The 20,968-nt window shown below is 39.3% G+C and overlaps 1 protein-coding gene across 3 annotated transcripts; it reads right to left on the minus strand.

Moving 5' to 3' along the window:
- Positions 1-1,254: 1,254 nt before the first annotated feature.
- TMEM106B (transmembrane protein 106B) lies at positions 1,255-18,083 on the minus strand. 3 transcript variants are annotated; one of them, XM_056483482.1, is made up of 8 exons: positions 17,866-18,083; positions 14,582-14,803; positions 11,795-11,858; positions 10,368-10,527; positions 9,431-9,571; positions 9,280-9,329; positions 7,721-7,774; positions 1,255-7,028 (listed from the first exon to the last, which is right to left on the minus strand). In XM_056483482.1, exons 2-8 carry the CDS (start codon positions 14,799-14,801, stop codon positions 6,890-6,892), a joined length of 828 nt encoding a protein of 275 aa, XP_056339457.1. In that variant the 5' UTR covers positions 14,802-14,803; positions 17,866-18,083; the 3' UTR covers positions 1,255-6,889. The 3 variants fall into 3 exon arrangements, with proteins under 3 accessions (XP_056339457.1, XP_056339455.1, XP_056339454.1); XM_056483480.1 differs by lacking the exon at positions 17,866-18,083 and adding an exon at positions 17,288-17,561; XM_056483479.1 differs by lacking the exon at positions 17,866-18,083 and adding an exon at positions 17,284-17,561.
- Positions 18,084-20,968: the final 2,885 nt, after the last annotated feature.

Here is a 20,968-nt window from a genome sequence, read left to right on the forward strand (position 1 = left end):
TTTACCTTGTAGAATTTCACCTTTGTAGTTCCCTACCTGCTTTGAATGGGAAAAAAAACAAGACAGGAGAGGAATCCAAATAATGTAGTTTGAAGCTTTTGGATTAAATAAAAATGTTCATCATTAAAGACATATTTCTGTTGATCCATCTCCAGATCAGTAGAACAAAATAGAAGCAGATCTTCCCATCTCTTCAAGCTCTTATCTAAACAAAGGAAAGCTGTGCTTAAAGGTTGTTGTTCTTCCATTTGCAGTGTCCCATACAGCTGGGACAGCTGTAACCAGGGTTATGACAACTCTGGGATTGGAAAATGACTCTATGAAATAGAAAATAGCAAGCATGACAGTAGTTGTTCTCCCATCTAAAATTAGTTTAAAAAAAAAAAATCAGTCTTTCTAAAGAGATTGACAAGCTGAAACAAAAATGCTCTAGACACAAAGACTCCCACTTGTTATCCAAACCAGAAAACTGGTGTAGCACTCATGAATAGACAACAGGTTTCTCCAGGACAAACATTAAAAGTATCTCACTAAGTTTTTCCAAAACATCTGAGTAAAGCTATTTGTAACATTTGAATACTAAGAATGTGCTAATGATCAAAGTCATGGTTTTTGTGCCCGGTTTTTAAAGATTTGGTTTTTTCAGCAACAATGGCTCTTTAAAGTAACTTTGCAGAATTTTGTCTGTCTGGGATGGAGTTAATTTTCCTTACAGCATCCCAGTTATACAGCTCTATTCTTTGGGCTTGTTTTGGCTAATGCTGAGTAGTGCTCACACAGCACCAGAGGTTTTCAATTTTCATTGCCTCTTGCCCCTTTGTGTCCACCCAAACCTTTGGGGCCTAGGCTGTGAGTGGTCAAGAAGCTGTGAGTGAACAGCCAGGACAGATGATACTCCGGATGGGGGTCATGCCTGGCAATAAAAGTTCAGGAAAAAGAGAAAGGAAGGTTAATCAGGGTTACAGGGGTTATCTTCCTGTTGTAAACAGCTGCCTGCTGCTAGGAAATACATTTCTTATTTTGTTTTGCTTGAGCATGCAGCTTTGCTTCTCATATTAAAATGTCTTCATCCTGACCCAAGTTTCCTTGCTTTTGTTCCAGTTCTCTCCACCATCCTACTGGAAGGGAAGAGTGTATGGGCAATGGAATGAGAGCTCACCTGGTGGCATGGGCCAAACCACCACAGCAGCCCAAGTTTGAACTCAGCTACTTCAGTAGTTCAGTCAGACAACACTAATTCATTCACATATGGTGTTCAGCTTTCAGATACTCAAGTTTATTATAGACTTAACACAATAAAACAGTATAAAAAAAGTAGATTGCAAAGTCTTCACATCATGGAATGCCAAATTACAAAAACTGAAGTCATATCCTTGAAAATACTTGAAAGCTAGTGGGAAAATATGGTGAGATAGAGGGAAAACTTGTGGGAGACAGGGAAGAAGGGGAGAAAAATACTAGGTCAGTTAAAAAAAATATACGTGATCCAAGCTTTCTAAATAGAAAATTTAATATCATTCTTTGAGTCAAACAATCCTGTCTAGAAACATATTAATAATAAAGTTAGTCCTCCAGATTTTGAACCACTGAATAACAAGATTCCTTGCCCCCCAGTTACCTTACACTAACATAGCTTCTGTGTCCTACAAGTCATTCCAAAATACTCTTTGACTTCTAGAGTGTTTTTCATGCTTTACTGGATAGATTGTTTGCTACACAGTTACAGGAACATCTTAAGTTACAAAAATAGTTATCACTCATTAGTATTTCTATACATCTCTCAAGCTATTATATGCACACTCTGTACAGTGGATGTTAACAGCAGTTAAATTTGCTTCCTTAAATCAAACAAAAGAACTAAATCACAGTCAGTCAGACCCAAAATACTCAGGCACCATAATACACTTACATGTGTGGTACTAAACATCCCTGCCCATGCAAAGCAAAAGCAGTTCCAGTACCCAGGAAACACATGCATCCAAGTTGTAGGATCCCTGTGATGGTTGGAGGAGAAGAGTATCAGGATCAGGATGTTACTCCCACTGGACAGCAAGGCTCTCCATATGAAGTGTGCAGATCCCATGCAGACTGTTTTTCCTGGCCAACAGGCTTACCTACCCATGGAAAAGTAGATTTACATGGCAAAAGCTGTAGGTAGTAGAACTACACCAAAATACCCCTCTGGTAATGATCAGAATTCCCAATCTAAATATAAAATAGCAAGATGACTTCTGAAGTGGAACAAACACTGGGTATTTGTCACAGCCAAATAATTGTTCTCAACATCTTTTGGCCTGGGATCTATTTCTCCTTCCCACTGCCAAAATAAAAAAAATGAGACTTCTTGGCATGACCAGGGCCATCACTAACAAATATTTTGCTGGTTGCAAGTAGTCCATTGCTGAAGCATATTGGTTGCACTTGCATTATTTAACCTTCCCTTTCAGTTGTGGAAAGCCTTGAAGCATTACTAGGGTTGTGGCATTTTGTTAGACAGGAAAGTAAAAAATTTAGTTCTTAGTTCTTGTTAGTCTTTCCCATCTCTTAATTCTACAAGTGCAGTTCAGCTGACACAAAGCTTCCTGCAGCTGCCCAACTCTGGAACAAGTCACCCATTTTAGAAGGAGCTGTCTGGGATCAGACAGATGTTTTGCTATAGATTAGAGGGTGGGAAGAAAAACAAAACCACAACTACCACCCCTCAAAAAAAGGAGGAAAAAAAGAGAAAATCTCTAATGCTGAATAAGAAATAACAGTATTTATCTTTTAACATTTTCTGAATATAGAAATATAGAAATTTCTCTCATAGCACTCCAAGCACCATCCTTTCCATCATGAGGGCACAACACTTCAGTCAGGTTAAAGACCCTCATGGTTCAATCCAACCACTTAGAGCTTCAGTGCTTAAATGGTTCCCTTTATAAACCACATGCTGAAAAGCCCAGGCATGTTTGCAATGCACTACTATGAAAAAATATATTCACTTGCAGAACTTCAAGGACAATTTGAAGCAAAATCAACAAAAACATATACTCAAATCTGCCAACACTAAGCTACAAAATATAAACACTACAGTGTTAATATCAAGGTCATGCACACATCAGAAGTGCATTAAGAACTTCAAAGTTATACCACAGAGGAAAAATATATTTATGGTTTGTCTTCACAAAAGATTAGGAATTAAGCAACCATCTCTATGACATTGAGATGAGTAAAGAAATTATGAATGAACTTCTACAGGCTTTTTCCCAAACCAGGAATTCAAGAATGTCAGGTATTTCCTCTTTTAGTAAGAGTGCTTCCCTTTAAATCTCTCTAAATAGATATTTGATGGTTAGTTCTTCGATGGTTTGGACCTTGGATGGTTTTTTATTCATTCTTTTATTTTTAAAGCAATGTATTGGAAATGTACAATAACATTGTTCTCCAATGGCCAAATAGTCAATATTTCAATATTCTTATGCATTTAAGTGTTCCATGCTTAGGTTAAAAATTAGGTTAAAATTTTGCAATTTTACAGTTATTTTAAACAGAATACATTAAGCTGATTTTTAATAGTGCCATTATAGTGCAACATCTGGATTATATTTCTTACTGTTTTAAGAAATAACTAACAGAGTTTCCATTTTAAAGTGCAACAGGTTTTGGTAAAGGAATTGCTACAGCCTTTTCAAGTAAAAATAATTCTACTAGAAATAAACACACTGCATTACCACATAAATGTATTTGATAGTGTTTGAAGACTAGAGGAAGTCACAAGTGAAATACGAAACACTTCAGAAGACACACGTAAAATAAACCAGGAAAAAAATTGTAATTTTTCAAGCCAAGTCTCTGGAGAGAATTGTATTTATTGATTTACAACTGAACTGAAAGGCTTGTCTTTTTTATTTTAAGATCAAGATAAAATGAATGTGAAAAATGAAAGGTATGGCACTTGGATGTATACTGTTACCTTGTTTACAAAGTTATACAAGTTAATAGTGAGTTCCCTTGCTCCCTTAGCATGTTTCCAAGCTTGGTCACATAAAGCAAGCACAAGTTAAATATTCACACAGATGTTTACCTGCTTATCTGATGAGATGTTATATTAAATCAGTACATAAATTGAAATACTTGCCTTATTTGGTTAGTAATATGCTGACAGTTGTGCAAGGGAATACTAGCACTTGGAACCTTAAGCCTTTTATTCTCCTGTTACAGACTTAATTTGAGAATTCAGTAGGATCTTTAACCCACAGTTTGTTTTTTACGATGAAAACTCTTCATCATTCAGTAATTCTATCACAAATTGATATTTAGATATTCTAGATGAAAAAAATGGAGTTTTATCTTCTCCCTTCTGACACATACATGGAAAGAATAACTCCACTCAATTCTTTAATTTAAATCGGTGAATTCCAAGCACTTCATGCAAGGTTAAGAACCACAGATTTAAGTATTGGTTTTGCTCAGCATGTCCACCAAAATTTCAAAAGCCAGTCTGAGTCTCAATGTTGCATAAAGTGCAACTTCTCCCCCTGCCATGCTTGTTCAAAAGCAGGATTCACTACTGTCACCAAATAATTTGATCATTGTGCCATTCCAGTTATTTTAGATTACTTTTCATCCTTGGAAGAAAAATTTGTTTTAAATCAATATAACTATCTGCCTACAGCTGCCTTCTTCTATTTCAAAAAACCATAAACAACAACCCCCAAAACAAAAACAACACTCTAGTGTATAAGTATTTAAGCCTAGAAGAAAAGATCCTGTGTCACTTGCTGGCAGACTTCAGTTCTGATATTGTTTAAACCAGAATGCTCTCTCTCTACTCTCCATTATCAGCATATCTTTCTTCAACAGGTATCATGAGTTCACCTCTCTGCTTCTAGCCAGCTCCCCACTCTCCTGGTCTTTAGTTATCACCTGTATCTTCTCAGTTATCAGTCAAGCTTATGAATGTACTTTAGCAGCTATGAACCTCATCTAAACTCTAGAAAGGTGAGTCAGTTGTGAACTAGCTTCCCTCATGACTGTAAGCTGTAATAAAGGATGCTTACTTTTAAGGGCCCAAAATCAAGAATAATCTTCAGAATATAATCACAATAAGTCATCTCAATTGATTACTCCAGTTACAGAAGTTCTCTAAAGGCAAAAGATGGAGTCTTCATCTTACCAACACTTCTATGAACTTGATAGTTGAGGTTCCAGAAGTTTTCATAGACTCTTGGAGTAAGTGCTCATAACAATTCAAATAGAGGAGGGTGGGGTGTTTATTATGGTTACTTAATGCCTTTTAAATCAATCTTACATCACCCATATTTTTTCCCCCACCCATCCCCTTAGGTCCATTTAAGAGAGGCCAGCAAAGAAAAGAATAATGTAGACATGTATCTTCACTAAGTACTGGAGCATCAGAGATTGTTAGTGGCAAGTTACTCAGAATCCTTTTTCTATTGTGTTTATTGCCAATGCATTTTGTGTAGCTTATTTCCAGGAGATAGGCAGCACAAAACCAGTAATATCTATTTAAAAAAAAACCCATTATTCATTATAATGCAACAGTCCTAATAGTAGCTTCTATCAGCTGGATCTCACCTAACACAGAAATAAAACAATACTGACCTAGCTAACTAAAAAGTTAACCCTCAGAATAGTCAGCCTTCAGAAGTCAAACAACTTTGGACCCAAAGTTTAAAATCATCATGATTGACAGTTACCCCAGAAATTCGCATGTGCAAACTGTGCTACAGAAACTATTTCATGCTGTCAGTCAGTAACCTCACAATTACATCAGCATTTACTCCTACAGAAAGAATTGCTTCATCTTCCCTTACATAATTTTGATATGACCTTTGAGTGCTTTGGAGGTACAGATAACTACTGCATTTACTTATTGAAAAAAGCAAAGAAATAAACAAGAAATAAGCAAGAAATAAACACAACCCTATGTACTAACACTTAAAAGTTTCTTAGGTACATAATACATTAAAACAGTAAAAAAATCACAAAAATTTACACCAAGCTCTCCAAACCCATGATCAAAGTTTCCCACCTAGTTCCAACTGCACAATCTTGATTTTAATACCTATCCCAAAAAGCTTACTAAAAACAGACTGGTAAAGTCTTGTTCATTTTCTAGAGTATTGTATTTTTCCTTTGTCAGTAATTGTTATGGGGGTTGTTTCTTTAGATCTTTAAATCTAACAATATATATTCTCCTTATAACATCTCAGAGGTAGCAAGAGGGAATATGAATGAAAAGATGCCAGATTCTAGAAACTGCACATTCTACTATAGTGTCATCCAAGAGAGCTTTTCTGGCTTTCATAGACTGCATGTCACCTCTAATCACGGATAGCAAATAAAGTGTAGAATCCCAAAATAAAGAACTATTGCCACTGGGTTACTAATAGAAATTTCATACCCAGACACCTCAAAGTAATCTTGTTATTTAAGTAGTAACACTGCGTTTTCAACAGTCAAATATCAAGAACTGAAGTATAAACTTATAAATTTATGAGTATTATTTTTTAAAAATGCTCATTAGTGACACATTTCACCTAAACACAGACATACACACAGTTACTCTAAGTTGATGTACCACACTGTAAGGAAAAGTCCCAGTTCTGTTCAAGAATCTGATATTCCCCCTCTCCCCCCCACCACACAACTTGACAGAAGTGCTTACAGTAACAGAAAGCAAACAGAAGGGGAAAACACAACATTTAACAAGTGCACCTATTTACAATTTGCACCTTTCCCTCCTTGCATCTAAAGTGTACAGATCTCCACGTTTGCTATGCTGTACATGGCATGTACTCTCCCCTCCATGTAACACCAGCTCTATCCAAAGGATCTCTGCAAGCACCAACAGCAGTCATTCCACACCAGCCAACAGGTGCTTCTACTGTGGAGGCTGAAGGACATTTAAATATTCTGACTGGCCCAGCAGGTAGGTCGTGTTTCCTCCACAGTCCACATACTGGTATCTCTCCTGGGATATTTGCTCAGGGTGGCCTAAGTACGAGGTGGTCACTGTCACTCTTAAAAAGACAGAAAAGATTTTTACTATTCTATTCTAAAAATCACTGTGTTTATATTACCAGCATTACTAAGGAAAAAGTTTTGGAACAAAATACATTTTAAATAAATTTAAGAACATTACAGATTTACCACTACAGATTTTTTCCATGAGAGACATCTAGTTCCTTTTCCTAAAGATGCTAAAGCTGAGGTTTACTTGTAATATTTACCACTACAAGTAATATTTCTTGTTTGTGACAAGAAAGCAAATGATTAAACAAGCTACAAGCCATGATATATCTAGTCTAAAGACCCCACCATGCTGAAATTTATGCCATGTCACAGAAAGCAGTCTCTGACAGAGTACTAAAGCCAGGAACTCCTTCAAGATCAAAGATCTCAGCAAATTTGGACAGTGGGTGATACACAAAGTCATTTTAAAGTTTTTGAGATATCAGTAGCTCCATGGCTACAGCCCCAGCTGCAGAGCAGATACAGTAACAATGATTCTCAATCCAGTCTTTACACCACCAGAACCTGTCAAAAGACAGATCACTTTCTATAACTATAAAGCTGCTACAGTAGAAAGCGAGTCGAGTTCATTTTATCTATGATGCAAAGACTCCAGGATTAAGTATTTGAGTATTATTTTAATGAGAATTACATGGCTTCTGAAGTTGTTTCTCACACATAAAAAGACTACCATACTTACTGCATCATCACTACTATGTTATGTACTTTGATAGATGGTAAAGTACAGAAGTCACTGCAAAAAAGAACAACAATTGTTAGATTTACACCAAACTTTTCCAGGGTAATTATCTAAAATAATTTCTGGCTTCAACTGGAAATTCTGCTGTCTGTATATATAGAGACTACAGAGTTGCTGGCAATAGCAACAGAATCATTTGCCAGTGATTGTATGCTCACCTGGACCCACTTTTACATACATAGTCTTACTTTCACAGGTACTGTCTTCACATGTGTTTGCTTTCATGTAATGCCAACAGAAGTGTCCTCAAAGTGTTCACTCCATTTCTGGAAGCTAACCAAGCTTAACCTGAGTCACTACATATAAAGCCTGTCAGGATCACTTTTGCCACCTCTTATTTCTGTACTCATCCACTTCTATATTATGCAAACTTGCCTTTAACCAACATAGAGAGATTCCAAAGTCAAGGTTATTGCCCTCTTGCAAGATCACCTTTTCAGACTTACGTTTTCTGACACACGCCTACATACCAGTCATAAAGAGCACCATGTAAGTGCATACTTTTAACCCCTGCTTCTTAGATCATTGCTCTTGGTCACAAATTTATCAGCTCTAGAATGAAAAACATGTGATCAGTGCAGTAAGATTGCTTGGCAGCCACCTATAGTATTTGCATGCCTTTGTCATTCTTTCCCGCTGCACCAACAAATTTAAAGTATAAAAAGTCAGTGAACTCAGCTCACCCAAATTGTAAAAAAATACAGCATTATCATGAGTTCTATGAAGGCTATTTATATATTTATTTATTCCTCATGCATCCAAAGAGTGAGCAGATTCACAAGATTCAATGTTTACATAAAGCTAACCCACATACTTTTAAAAGATGACAGAGGTTCAGCATCTTCTGTTGAAGTTTGTGCCTCTCTTGGCATTTCACACCTATTTCATTTTATTTCAACACTTCAAAGCAATAAGGTTTTCTTCCACCTCAAAGGGGCTAGCATCCACTAGAATTGCACACAGACCTGAAGCCTCAATAGTTGACTCTTTCTGTTCAGTCTGGATTTCACTAGGAGAACTAAAATTGGGGTTTGTGACCAAGTCTGTTGGACCAATGAACTTTCAGAAGCTATGAATAAAACCACTCAAAGGGCAGGCTGCTTACCATTGTATACACAATATGTGAAAGCAAGTCTCTAATTTGCATACCACTAAATACAAATTTCCTTCTACTGCAGAGAAAGTTGTGGAAAAGTTACTAAAGAACTTGTTAGGGGAACACACCTGCATATTCACCCCTAAAGCAGCAGTCCTTACTAGTGCCAAGGCCTGAAATACTGTAACAGATAAACCATTTAAAGGGTTTATAGCCAGGTACAGCAAACCTGGCTATATGAAACTAATCAAACAATTACCTATCTTTCAGTACTATTAAACTTAAAAGAAAATGTCCCAGCAACTTTCCAAACAGATTCCTGCTAACTTTGAAAGAAGTTGTTTTTAACACCACTGCAACTTTTAATAAGATCCATGTGATAGTTATAGGTGAGTACACTTACTACATGTAGCTCATTTCATCTTGTATGACTGTGGGCACCATATAATCAATCTAAAAAAAACAAAAACAACACAGTTATAAAGCAATGAAAACACAAATAAGTAGATTTATATATGAAAATATGTTTAACTGTGAAAGCCTAAGCTACTTACCTGTTTCATATCAAGTGGACCAATGTTGGTGATGTTGTTTAACCGTGCTTTGCCAATAACTGTTTTTGAAAACTGAACCTGGGCTGTGATATTTGCCACTTCAACAGAGTAATAGTTGTTATTCGTTATATTAAGCGTGTTCTGAAAAAACAAACACAAAACAGTAAGAGCTATCCATTCTGTGGATCTTGATGAGCAAACATTTTGAATCTCATGCATGAGACAGTAATATCAGAAATTGTGCAAGTAAATTTTCCTGCCTGTAAGGACTGCAGAGAGGAGTGGGGGGACCACCACTTGAACTCCTTTGAGTTTGTTTAGTGAATATATTGAGTGACACAAACTTCTGCACGACTTTCCTGGTAACAACCCTCCACTTCAAATACTGCATTTCTTCCTATACTCAATTATTCCTTCCAGGAAATTTAGCTGTCAAAGGACGTCTTTCTCCCATGGCAGCTTTGCTTTATTTAAAATGAAGAACTTTACCAAGAATCTTCAGGCAATCCTTTATCAAGGTCATTATGAAGAAATCAAGAACTATGTGGGAAGAGTTCCTTTAAGTTTTAAGGTGGATAAGAAAGTATTTTTTCTCAACACCAATTTTGACAGAGCCATAATACCAGGGCAGTAGCAAACAGCATTCCTTCACACTAAATCCCAGACATATTCCAAAAGTAACACAGAGCTCCAAAGTTACTGTTCCCTTGAAAACAGAAGACCCAGAGCCAGCTTGCAACTACACCTCTATTAGCTACAGCTACAAGAACCAGCCACAGCAGGCTTAGTTACATTTTTCAAACTGGTCACCGATTCTAGTTCTTAAGGCACCAAGTAAGTTTTCCAGCCAGACCACAGTTTCTATGTACATTAAACTGTCAAAGCAGTATCTCCTGGTGCATTTATGCATTACAAACACCCAACCAGTCAGACTTACTGTAATATTCAGGTAGATTATCCGCCTGTCCGGCTCGTAAGTGACATACACTGACTTCACACCAATGTACTGAACGTCAATCGAGCGAGGAAACAGGAAAAATACAGCCAGCCCAGAAAGCAGTAAACACACAGTTACAGAAGCAGTCACATACAGCTTTCTGCAGGAAAAAAAACACATTTCAGAGTCAAAAGCACATTAAAAAATAGTGACATGCTGTTTTCTTTTAAGTGATATGGAGCAGGACTAGTCAATGCAACTAATTCAGTCTATTTCTAGCTTTTATTAGCTTCTAAAAAGGGAAAAAACCCTATGCTGCACTTTACAGCTATGTCTTAATCAGCTCTTACTCTTGCATATACATCAGAAATCATATTTCAAATCATGTGGTTATCCCAATATTTGTTAACTTGCAAAAGAAAATGGAAAAGGTAAATATTTATGTGCTTTGAAACAAATCCACTTCCTCTTAACATTTATTTATAGCACAACTTCCGTTATTTTGTGGAAGTCTCTCAAAAACACCCAGAACACAAAATAAAGCTCTCATGACAGAGAATCCCCACTTCCAGGGAAAGTGTCAGAACTTCAGCTAAGGAGCAGGAGATGCACAATCAAGCTAATACAAAAGTGTGTGTTTGTGTGGGTGTGGCTCTGTGCACAGGAGGGTGGGGTGGTAGTAGTGGTGTGAGAGATAATAAAAAAACCCTCCACAAATAAAAAGATCTACTTCAGCTCCAGTTTCGTCAAGATTTGAACACTAGAGTAATATGTTTCAAATTTGTACTACCATTACATCAGATATATTATCCAGAAATAGTATTATGTGAAGCTAATATATTTATTTTTCCTGGCACTCATTTCTGTTTGCTACAAAAGTATCAAAACATTTAAAAAAATGAAGTAAAAACCAAGACACGTCAGAACAAAAAGCCCTAAACATTGTAGATCCTAGAAAAAAAATTAAATATGCTGTATCATAAATTGTTGATTTTTCTAGCTACAAAAATCAGAATGTTACAAGTTAATTTTAGGTGACTTATTTTGTAGTAGTGGCTCAAAGATGCTACCAACTAAATCAGACTAACAGTGAAGATGTGTCCACTTAGATCAATTAGGATGCTACACAGATTGAGATATATTAACATCAATACTGTAAACATATAGATGAATAGGTCATACTGTATTCCTTAGCCTTGTACTTAGCTAAGTTCTACTGTGCTGGAAGTATGCACACCTGTTAATAAATAACTCTCCAAGAGTTAGAGGTTAAGGCTGGTATTACCCACAAGCCCTGTTCTTCCAATAATGAATGCAAGAAAGCATTCCAGTGATTTTTGCTTGATTCTTCTTATTGCTATCTCCTTTGAACTGTTGAATTTTAACTAGAAGAGAATAATTAACTGTAGATTCAGGTATTGACTTACGTTCTTCTTGGCCTCAGTCTTTGATCACTGTATGGAATTAAGGCTACCAACTGATTTTCCTGCCCTGGAAACAAAAACACCCTTTCAGAATTTATATAAAGAATAAGTGTTGTTGCAGCTCTTTTAAACAAAGAGTACCCGTTACAACTTAGTGGTACCAAAGAATAAACACTAAAGATAAACATTTAAATTCCAGATAAGGACCCAGGTCGAATGCTACTGTAGTTGATGTCATTTTCTGAAATAGAGCATGGCTTTCGCAAGATGAAAAAACACCAAGTCCACAAGGATCAAAACAGCAATAAATTCTGCCTCTGTGCTGAACACATGATCAGAGACAGCACTGCTTCTGGCACCACTTCCTGAAGAAAAAGAGATGTAGAACAGCTCTGAGTTCTCTATGCCAGACTACATAAACTCATAGGACAAAACATGCAGAAGCTTGGGCAGTAAGAACTGATCCAGTACATGCATTCTGAATGTAGTCTTCTGAAAAGCAGAAGTCAGGTTTTGTTAAAAAACCCCAACAAACAACAAGCCCAAACCAAAACAACCAAAGATATCAATACAGGTGGTCTGGGCAACACAAGCTATGCATACACTGCATTCTGGAAACCAGGAGTATATAAAACCGTATTTACCATGGTGCTGCTGAGCTGCAGCACCTTGGAAGTCAAAATAAGTATCTACTGGAATTTCCCCATGAAAGTTATATCACTAGACAGCATTTTGAAAGGGGGTATCCTAACAGCAGAAGTAAGGAGCACATGCACAGACGAGTAGTTGAAAATACATCTGCCAACAGAGCTTTTGCTGTTTGTTGTGGAACTGTATGAGAACAGAGGCCTCAAGGCCAAGTCAGATCTGCAATTTTTAAGCCAAATGCAGAATTTGATCAAATCATCACTTAGCTAATCAAGCACTTGGCAATGATTCCATGCTGAATCACTATGCTAAGCAAAACATGCTAACCAAGTACACAGTAGCATACAAAATATCAACCTTCTAAAAAGCCTCTACCAATTTAAAACACATTTTCATCTCTACTTCAGTGAAGCACCTTCAACCTTTGAAGAAAATAGCACAGTCCTGCTGTCATACATCACACTAAAAAACTAAAGCTGTCCAAGCAAAAAAACATAATTTCATGGATTTATTATAGTTTAGCCATCATATCACATATTAATTATAGTCTTACTAGTCATGCTGTCATTCTTAATTTTTCCCCTCTCCCCTCAAATGACCTCCAAACTTGACATTTTTTCTTCTCTAAAATACTAAAGAATAATTAGAAAGACAACCAATCCTCTTAGCTCTAATAACTCATTTTAAGTTCTATGTTTAACCACATTATTTCATTAGAATGTATAGACAACATGTATGCTTTATAGTTACTGCAGAATCTTTAATAAAATAGTTAACCTACGTTTATTTAATCATTACATCTTAGGATTCTACAGTGAAAATAGGATACTTTTGAACATAGAAATCCTGCTATTTCTGCACTTTGAGTAAAACACGTTATTGACATTAACAAGTATTTCAAGTTAACAGAACAAACTTCTTTACCCTTTCTGGCTAAGGTAATTTTTAGTTTCAGAGCGTTTCCAGGTGTCAAATTTGCTGAATTCAGAGGTAGTCCAAGAATATACATTGTAGTAGAAAGTTGAACAGCTAAAATACAAATCTCCTATGGTATTTGCAACCATTGAAATATTCTATGCTCCCTGGTCCTTGTACAAAGGTGAGATGCAAGGGTTTGTGAACTGTCATAACCTAATCTCACCAAAGAACATGTAGAAGGACAACATAGCACAGACATCATTCAAGTTTCCTGAGCTGCTGGTCAAAATCAGTTCTAAGAGCTTTTACACCCAATAATCAATTTTGTATAAAAGGTCTGGAATAAGCAAACTTAAAGATGAAATCATCTCATCAGCTCTTCCTCAGTCAAAGGGAAAATCTCACAGCAGAAGCTCAAGGCTATACCTTGGCCCACTGACTGCATTTGTCACTCTCTCCTTCTGCCTGGTTTCAGATATCCCACAGTTTCCTTTCACAGGTCCCTTCATAAATATTTAGGCAGCTTATCATTTAGGACAGAAGCAGAGCAAAGCAGCATGTTTTACCATGAAGAAAAGCATAGTAAACAAAACAGTTAGGTATGAAGACCAATGCTGTGTAGCCTACCCCTTCCCAAGGCAGCCAAAGAACATATATATTTTCAATTCCAAGCTGGAGTTATCCACCCAGCAAGCATCAGTGGGACAAAAGGAGGATAAAGGAAAACCAAGGACACTGGTAGCAGTGAGGGCAAAAGAATTCACTATAAATCTGGGAAGAGGTGTTGCAGCCCAGGCCTACTTTTTGATCTCTGTATTTGCAGCCATTTTTGCAGTTATGTATGGATTCAAATAGTTTAAAATAGGTAGTTAAAAAAAGATACAATAAAATGTCATGAAACTAAAGATTATGGTTATGTGTGTTTTCAAGGCTGAGGAGGAAGAAACAGTTGCATTGCACAGATAAGAGGAAACCCAAGTTGTAACAGCCAAGGTGTAACAGCTGACTCAATTTGCTACACTTATTTAGTGTAACAAAATGCTTAGTGCTAAAAAAAGTCAAAAATATGAAAAGACTTCATCTTGACTTGAAAAGCTATTTGTCATTAACTATTACAACTGCATATAGTTATTATGTAAATTTATAGGTTAAAAAAAGAAATAAAAATAAAAGAAGCATTAAAATTCAAAAAATTTAGAAATAAAAATAAAAACAGAAATTTACCTCGTGGAATCCTTCCTGTTCCCTGGCAGGTTGGGCAGGTGACACTGTCTCTTCCTGTAAATTCCACATAGGGAAACTGTGACACATCTCCACATCTGCTGTCTTCATTGTGCACTTCTGAGTGAACTAAACCATTCCTCACGTTATCAGACACTGAGCTTCCATCACAGCCATCTTCCTTGCATGTATGTATAGGCAGGTGAGAAAGCGATTTTCCCATGTCTAAAAAAAGTCAGAAGAAGTTTTCAGGGAGAATGATTCAAACATGGCTTGCATTTATTCCTCTGCCACAGGTAACCATTAGTCTGCAGCAAGTCTGACAAGACTCAGCTCTCCTTTGTTCAGATCCCTTAAGACCTGCAAAGCACTAAGGCCCTGTCAAGCTGGAGTCAATCCCAAACTGTAAAGAAGCTGAATTAACTGGGAGTTTTGTTCAGATTCTCCAATATGCACAGGTTGAAAGGGGATCAATGAGAGGCTTTAAAGTTAGAACAGTACAACTGCTGGCAAAAGTTGCAACAGCTTTTCAAAGTATTGTTATTGTACAGGCTTTAACACAATATGCTAATCTTGGTATTAAAAAAAAAAAAAAAATCAAGACTGGGCCATAGAAAGCAAGTTTGCAATTTTGAGTAAATTCTACATACATGACAGACCCCATTTTAGTATATTTTTTAACCTGGACTATTTTTGAGAACATAGGATTGGCTATTAATTTCTAAGCTAGAAATATACATCAGCTGGTATTTAAATTGATCATTCCCTTTAATTCAAATGAGGAATAATTCTCATGGGAGTCAAGTAAAGAAAGGGAGTTACTTAAACACAGCAGCTGCTAATAAACAGCATTTATAAAGACTTGTTTAAAAAAGAGTATTACTCACAAAAGCTTTTTTGTTATCTATGTGTATTTTAATTTTTTCTCATTACTGTAGCTTTTCAGCAATGACACTGAAAATACCTTGAAACATAGAACAGTTAAAACTAAAGTCTGTAAAAAAAATGCAGTAAGCAGAAACCTCCCCAGTGCAACTTTGGAAACATTGGAACATTGGAAAAAACACCTCCAAGATAAAAAAAATAAACTTCTACAGCAATGGCAATTAGTTGTCCAGCTTACCTATATAACCCATTTTAGTTACTTAACACACAGAAACAGCAGTCACTCAATTCATCAGTGTTTTAAGCAACTGCACGATTTAAAAAGAATATGCAAAACTTCACTGGTTTTTTTTTTTTTTTTTCCACTGAGAGGCATTTTTAGAATGGCAGCTAGGAATTATGCTGGATCACTAAATGGAAGCCCTATGAGGAAGATTAAAAGAGGAAAAGAAGTCAGAATATTTTAAACTCACTACTCAAGCCAGAACAGAAATATCTCAAATATAGTGATGGCAATGCAAACACAACATTAGTTCAATACATTGCCACAAGGGCTAGGTGAATGTGGGAGAAGGAAAGTAAGTAAACAAATGCCAACTGGTCCCAGTTATAGCAAATATGCAGGATTATTTTTTTCATTTATGTCATTAAACCCTTACAAACAGGAAAGCTATTTACCCTTCACTTTAAAAAGTGCTACAGCACTTTTTAAACATTCTAATTTTGGGAGCCATTCAATAATGGAAATAGTTGAATTGAAAATTAAAACTACTGAGCTATTGAAAAAAAAAAACCTGAAAAAGCTGCTGACATTGTTGACAAATGTTTCACATGGGGTTTTTGTTTACTCTTCTCCTTGCAGCTGACCTACAGCCTTCAAGCTACGGAACTTGAGTCTTGCAGCTTAGGCAATAGCTGTCACAATTACAGATCTGACAGCTTAGGGATCGTGCTGCTCTGCCACCACTTCATCCAACTGACTACATCCCACTGACAACTGAAGTGCACCTTCTAGTTTTAGCTTTTTCCAGAAGGAAAGGTTCACACACTCCCTGATCACACTGTGACATGAGCCAAAGTGCAGCAGGCAAGGATGACTGGGAACTCCTTTCAAGAGCACGTCCTTAATTTGAATTAAAATACTAATGCAGGTGCATCCTTCAATGCCAACTGTACCTGAGCTTCAATAATTGAATTTAATGGTGCCAGATGGAGAAACACCTCATTCAGAAATAGGAAAACACAGAACCACTTTCAAGCAAAACTGGATTCACCAACGTGCTTTTTCTCCTAGCCAAGCCTGAACCTTATTACAGCTAACCACAAATCAAGAACATGTTGATCTTTTATCCAGCACTTATAGGCTAAACAGTAGTAACTCTGACAATATAACAACTGTGTGCCACAGTTTCTATATTGTCACCAAAGTCAGAAATACTGCTTCATGAACAGCTCTGCTTTGGTCCAGTCTCCCTTGCAACTGATGTTACACTCAATTCCCCTTGGACTTAAGTGAGGTTTCTGTGAATTCACAGTTCGTTAAAATGAGTTCGGTAAACTAAAAATATTGTGACGAGTAGCTTTTGTTTACAACCACACCCTTCAACTTGCTATGCACTGCAGCACAATGGTACATGGACAAAACCCAAACAAGACAGACTGAACCACCACATCCTGAGCTACTAGCAAGACTAGGGGGAAAAAACTTTGTTTATAAACTCAGTGAAACTTCATAGAGTCAAACTTGTTATACTTCTCCACCAAGTCAGGCTGATGTTCTTACCCTTTATATGCAAACATGGAAACTTGAGATTACAAACCTACTTCTTTTTCAATACAGCAAAAGCTTCCGAATCGCAAGCACCGTCTGCCCCACCATCTGCGCCTTCACGGCGATCATCACCAGCTCCTCAAAGCAGGGCACGGCAGTGACTTGGCAGCCACAGGCTGGTCCAGCCCGGCTGGGCACGACCAGCGCCTTCCACGGCCGCTTTACAGCCCCGCGTCTCGGACACCGCCTGAGCGCCAAGGCGGGCGCTGCCAAAATAAGGAGCCAAAAACCCTGGGGTTTAGGGATTCTCTCGTCCATCAGCGCCAGCTGCTCTCACAAACATGGCGAAGTTTACAGAAGGCTTGGACCAGGGCCCGGCGAGCTCGGCTGCTGCTGGGCTGGCCTCAGGCCCCGCTCGGCCTGGGGCGGTCTCGGCGTGGGAGCCGTCCCGGGGCAGGGCCAGACAGCGGACCGGCTAGGCCAGGGCTAGGCCAGGGCCAGGCCAGCCCCCCGCCCCGCCGGCCTGCCCAGGCCCCGCCGAGGCCCGGGGGGCCGCAGCGACCCCCGCCCGGCGCGCAGCCCCGCCAGCGCCCCGCAGCCCCCGCCCGCCGCCGAGCGCCCCCCGTCCCACCTGCGGCGCGGGCCGGGCCGGGCTCGGCACGGGGCAGGACCGGAGCCTCCGGAGCGACGCAGCTGCGGGCGCTGAGCCCCGGATCGAGCGTGTGCGCAGCCGCGGGGCGGAGCGGGGCGGAGCGGAGCGGAGACCTTGCGGGGCGGAGCGGGTCCGTGCGGACACCCTGCGGGGCGGAGCGGGGCAGAGCGGGTCCGTGCGGGGCGGAGCGAGGCGGAGCGGAGACCCTGCGGGGCGGAGCGGCGCAGAGCGGGCCCGTGCGGGGCGGAGCTGAGCCGCTGCGGGGCGGAGCGGGGCCTGTACCGGGCGGGACTAAGGGGGACGGAGCGGGATTCCATCAGGAGTTTGGAACAGCCGTGGTTCAGAATCCTATTAACAGAATCATCTAAGATCGTCTGGTCCTACCTATACCGAACCACCACGTCGACTAGACCACGGCAGCAAGGGCCACGTTCAGGCTTTCCTCAAACAGCTCCAGGCACAGCACCTCCCGGGCCAGTCCATTCCAGTCTCTAATCACCTGTTCTGTGAAGAAATTCTTCCTAATGTCCAACCTAACGTCTCCCGGTGCAGGTTAAACCCGCGTCCTCCCGTCCTGTTGCTGGTTTGCCGTGCTGCCGTGCTGCCCGCTCCGGTTCTCAGTTTCGAGGTGCCTTGCGAGGCACCATCGCTGTTTTCTGTGCCCTCCTTGGCAGCTCTGGTGGGAGCCCCTCTCCCCCTTGTGCTCCGGGGGAAGGAGATCCTCATGAGAGCAAAGCGGCGGCAGCAAAAAGAGGTGCCAGACACGAGCGCAGCGCCTTTTCATCACTCGCGTGTTGCTTTACAGGGGATGTTTTTTGCCCAGGGCATGGGCATGAGATTTGCCAGAGCAAGGTGAAGTGTGTTGGAACAGAGTAAATTGTGATGGCTTCTCTTCACGGTTCTGCCTCTTGTTCACGAAAACCATTACCTTCATTTACATTACATTACATTCTTTGGAAATGCTCGAGGCGACTCAGTGGGGATACGTGAGCACCGAAGGGATGAGATGTGTGTAGGGGGGGACACAGCTCAGAAGGAAAGCAGGAAGAAGCTCTGCCTGCTTTGGGAACCTTGACCCAGCTGCCGGAATGAATCAGGCTGGGAGTAATTCTGTGATTCACACCATGTGTTGCAGTGCAAGGACAAGCATAGGGTCAGGGTTCAAGAGGGAGAATGAGGAAGGGAGGTTCTTATGACTGCTGGGGTGATCAGGAGGCTGGGGCAGGGTGCCAGGCTGTTCCAGGGGCTGGGAGCAGACAGGCTGCTCCAGCAGCCACCCAGAGCAGCTCTGAGGCCATCTGCAGTACAGCCATGCCTGCAGTGTGCCCAGAGCCAGCAGATGGTCAGCACGGAAAAGAACCTTTTCCCAACCAAGCATGTGCTTAGAGGAAAAAAAAAAAAAATCTTCATTTGTCTTTTATCTGGCCAACACCAGCCCATTTATTCTTTTTATGCTTGGAACTTCTTGGTGTTTTCTGGGAGTTTAGGAAGAATTGGCTTGCAGTAGTCTTCAGCATTCATCATCCAGTTCAACTCATTGTGAGTCCTGCATCATGGCTGGCATGACTCTACTTATCCAGCCAGGCATGGTCAAACTCCTGGCAGTATTGGCAAAAGCTGGCATGTTCCATGTCCTTCTGGTAGATCTCCACCTGAATCTTTGGCCCATCACTGTTAAGATTCCTGAGGTACCTGTGTAAAGCTCTCTACAGCAAGATTGACCATGTTATTTTGTGAGTTCTTAACTCCAAAATGGTATATGATACCTTGAACAGGTGCCTGGTATGCTCAGGATCATTATGGAGTTTCTATCTCACTTTAAAACATCACTAAATCCCAAATTTGGAAGGCTCAGGTCTAACTAGTAATTTCACTGGCTTTTGGGTCTGGCTCAACTTTGCATTGATCCAGGGAGCACAAAATGCACTATAAAAAGTACAGCTTTCAGCTGTACTAAAAGAACACCAAGTGTTTGCCTTTCACATTGTTTTAAACAATAGTGGCAGCCAGTTACATTGAGCTGAATCATCACACAACAGGACATGTGCCAGAAAAGGTCAAGAAAAAAGGGGTTTTGGAGTAGCTTTGGGAGATCTCACTGAGTTCTGGCAATTAAATTCCCTCAATACAAATTTTTTAAAGAGAAATATTACTGATATACACAGGTATATAAAAGGCCCCCTGCAGGCAAGAATATTATAAAACTGCAGAACAGAGTTTTTCCCCTGCCATGATAGAAGCAAAAAGTAAAGAAATCAGTAAGGGCTTTAGAGACAGTTCTCCATTACTGCAGTAAATAGACATGTTTCTAGTTAAAGACTTACTACTTGGCAGAGCCCTTTCTCCATAGCATTGACACAAACAGAATGGTTTGGGGTTTTTATCACTTTACAGCTGTCATAATGAAAGGGAACATATCTCTGACTATCTGTTTGCTTTGTGTTATTTTCACTTTGAAAGTACATGTTAAAGATAGCATTGTATAAAGAGAAATGGAAACACTGTGAGGATCAAGCTCAGCCATAAATCCTCAAGGTCACTTTAAATATAATTTATTTGCCATAAGCTAAAATAATTCAAGGAAAACAGAATAAACAATAATATAAAGTGTCGCACCAACTGTATCGCCTTGGAAAAATAAAAGATAAAATATGTGGCAAGAAGATGTAAAACTTAGAAGCAGTGCTTAAATATGTACTTAAAATGTTACTGAAATGAGACACTGAGATTGGGATAATCAAGACAGGGTTCCTGTGATTATGAAAGAGTATTTTGCAGTCAAGAGATACGGAATGAACAGCATCCAATATTGCATGAACTGAATAGATTATGACTAGATGAGAATTGCATACTAAAACAGAGACACAGAAATTAATCAGTTCAGAAATACATAGTAGAGGGGTGGTATGCAATACTAGTGCTAGTAGGAGGGATATGAAGCAGAAATACTCAGATGGCAGAAGGAGAGAAGCTGAAATCATCACCTTTGGACTGAGTTATGGGACAGCTGCAAGTAATATGATCTCTTAGTTCTCATAGATCACTAAAGGAGTGCAGTTTATACTTCTGATAGTACATCAGT

Source organism: Oenanthe melanoleuca, chromosome 2 (assembly GCF_029582105.1).
Source record: "Oenanthe melanoleuca isolate GR-GAL-2019-014 chromosome 2, OMel1.0, whole genome shotgun sequence".
Lineage (NCBI taxonomy): Eukaryota > Metazoa > Chordata > Aves > Passeriformes > Muscicapidae > Oenanthe > Oenanthe melanoleuca.

Coding starts and splice junctions, on each gene's coding strand:
- TMEM106B (XM_056483482.1), bottom strand. CDS start 14,801: ATGGGAAAATCGCTTTCTCACCTGCCTATACATACATGCAAGGAAGAT. Junction 10,528..11,794: donor AGACTGAGGCCAAGAAGAAC/GTAAGTCAATAC, acceptor TTTTTCCTGCAG/AAAGCTGTATGTGACTGCTT. Junction 9,330..9,430: donor GTCCACTTGATATGAAACAG/GTAAGTAGCTTA, acceptor TGTTTTTTTTAG/ATTGATTATATGGTGCCCAC.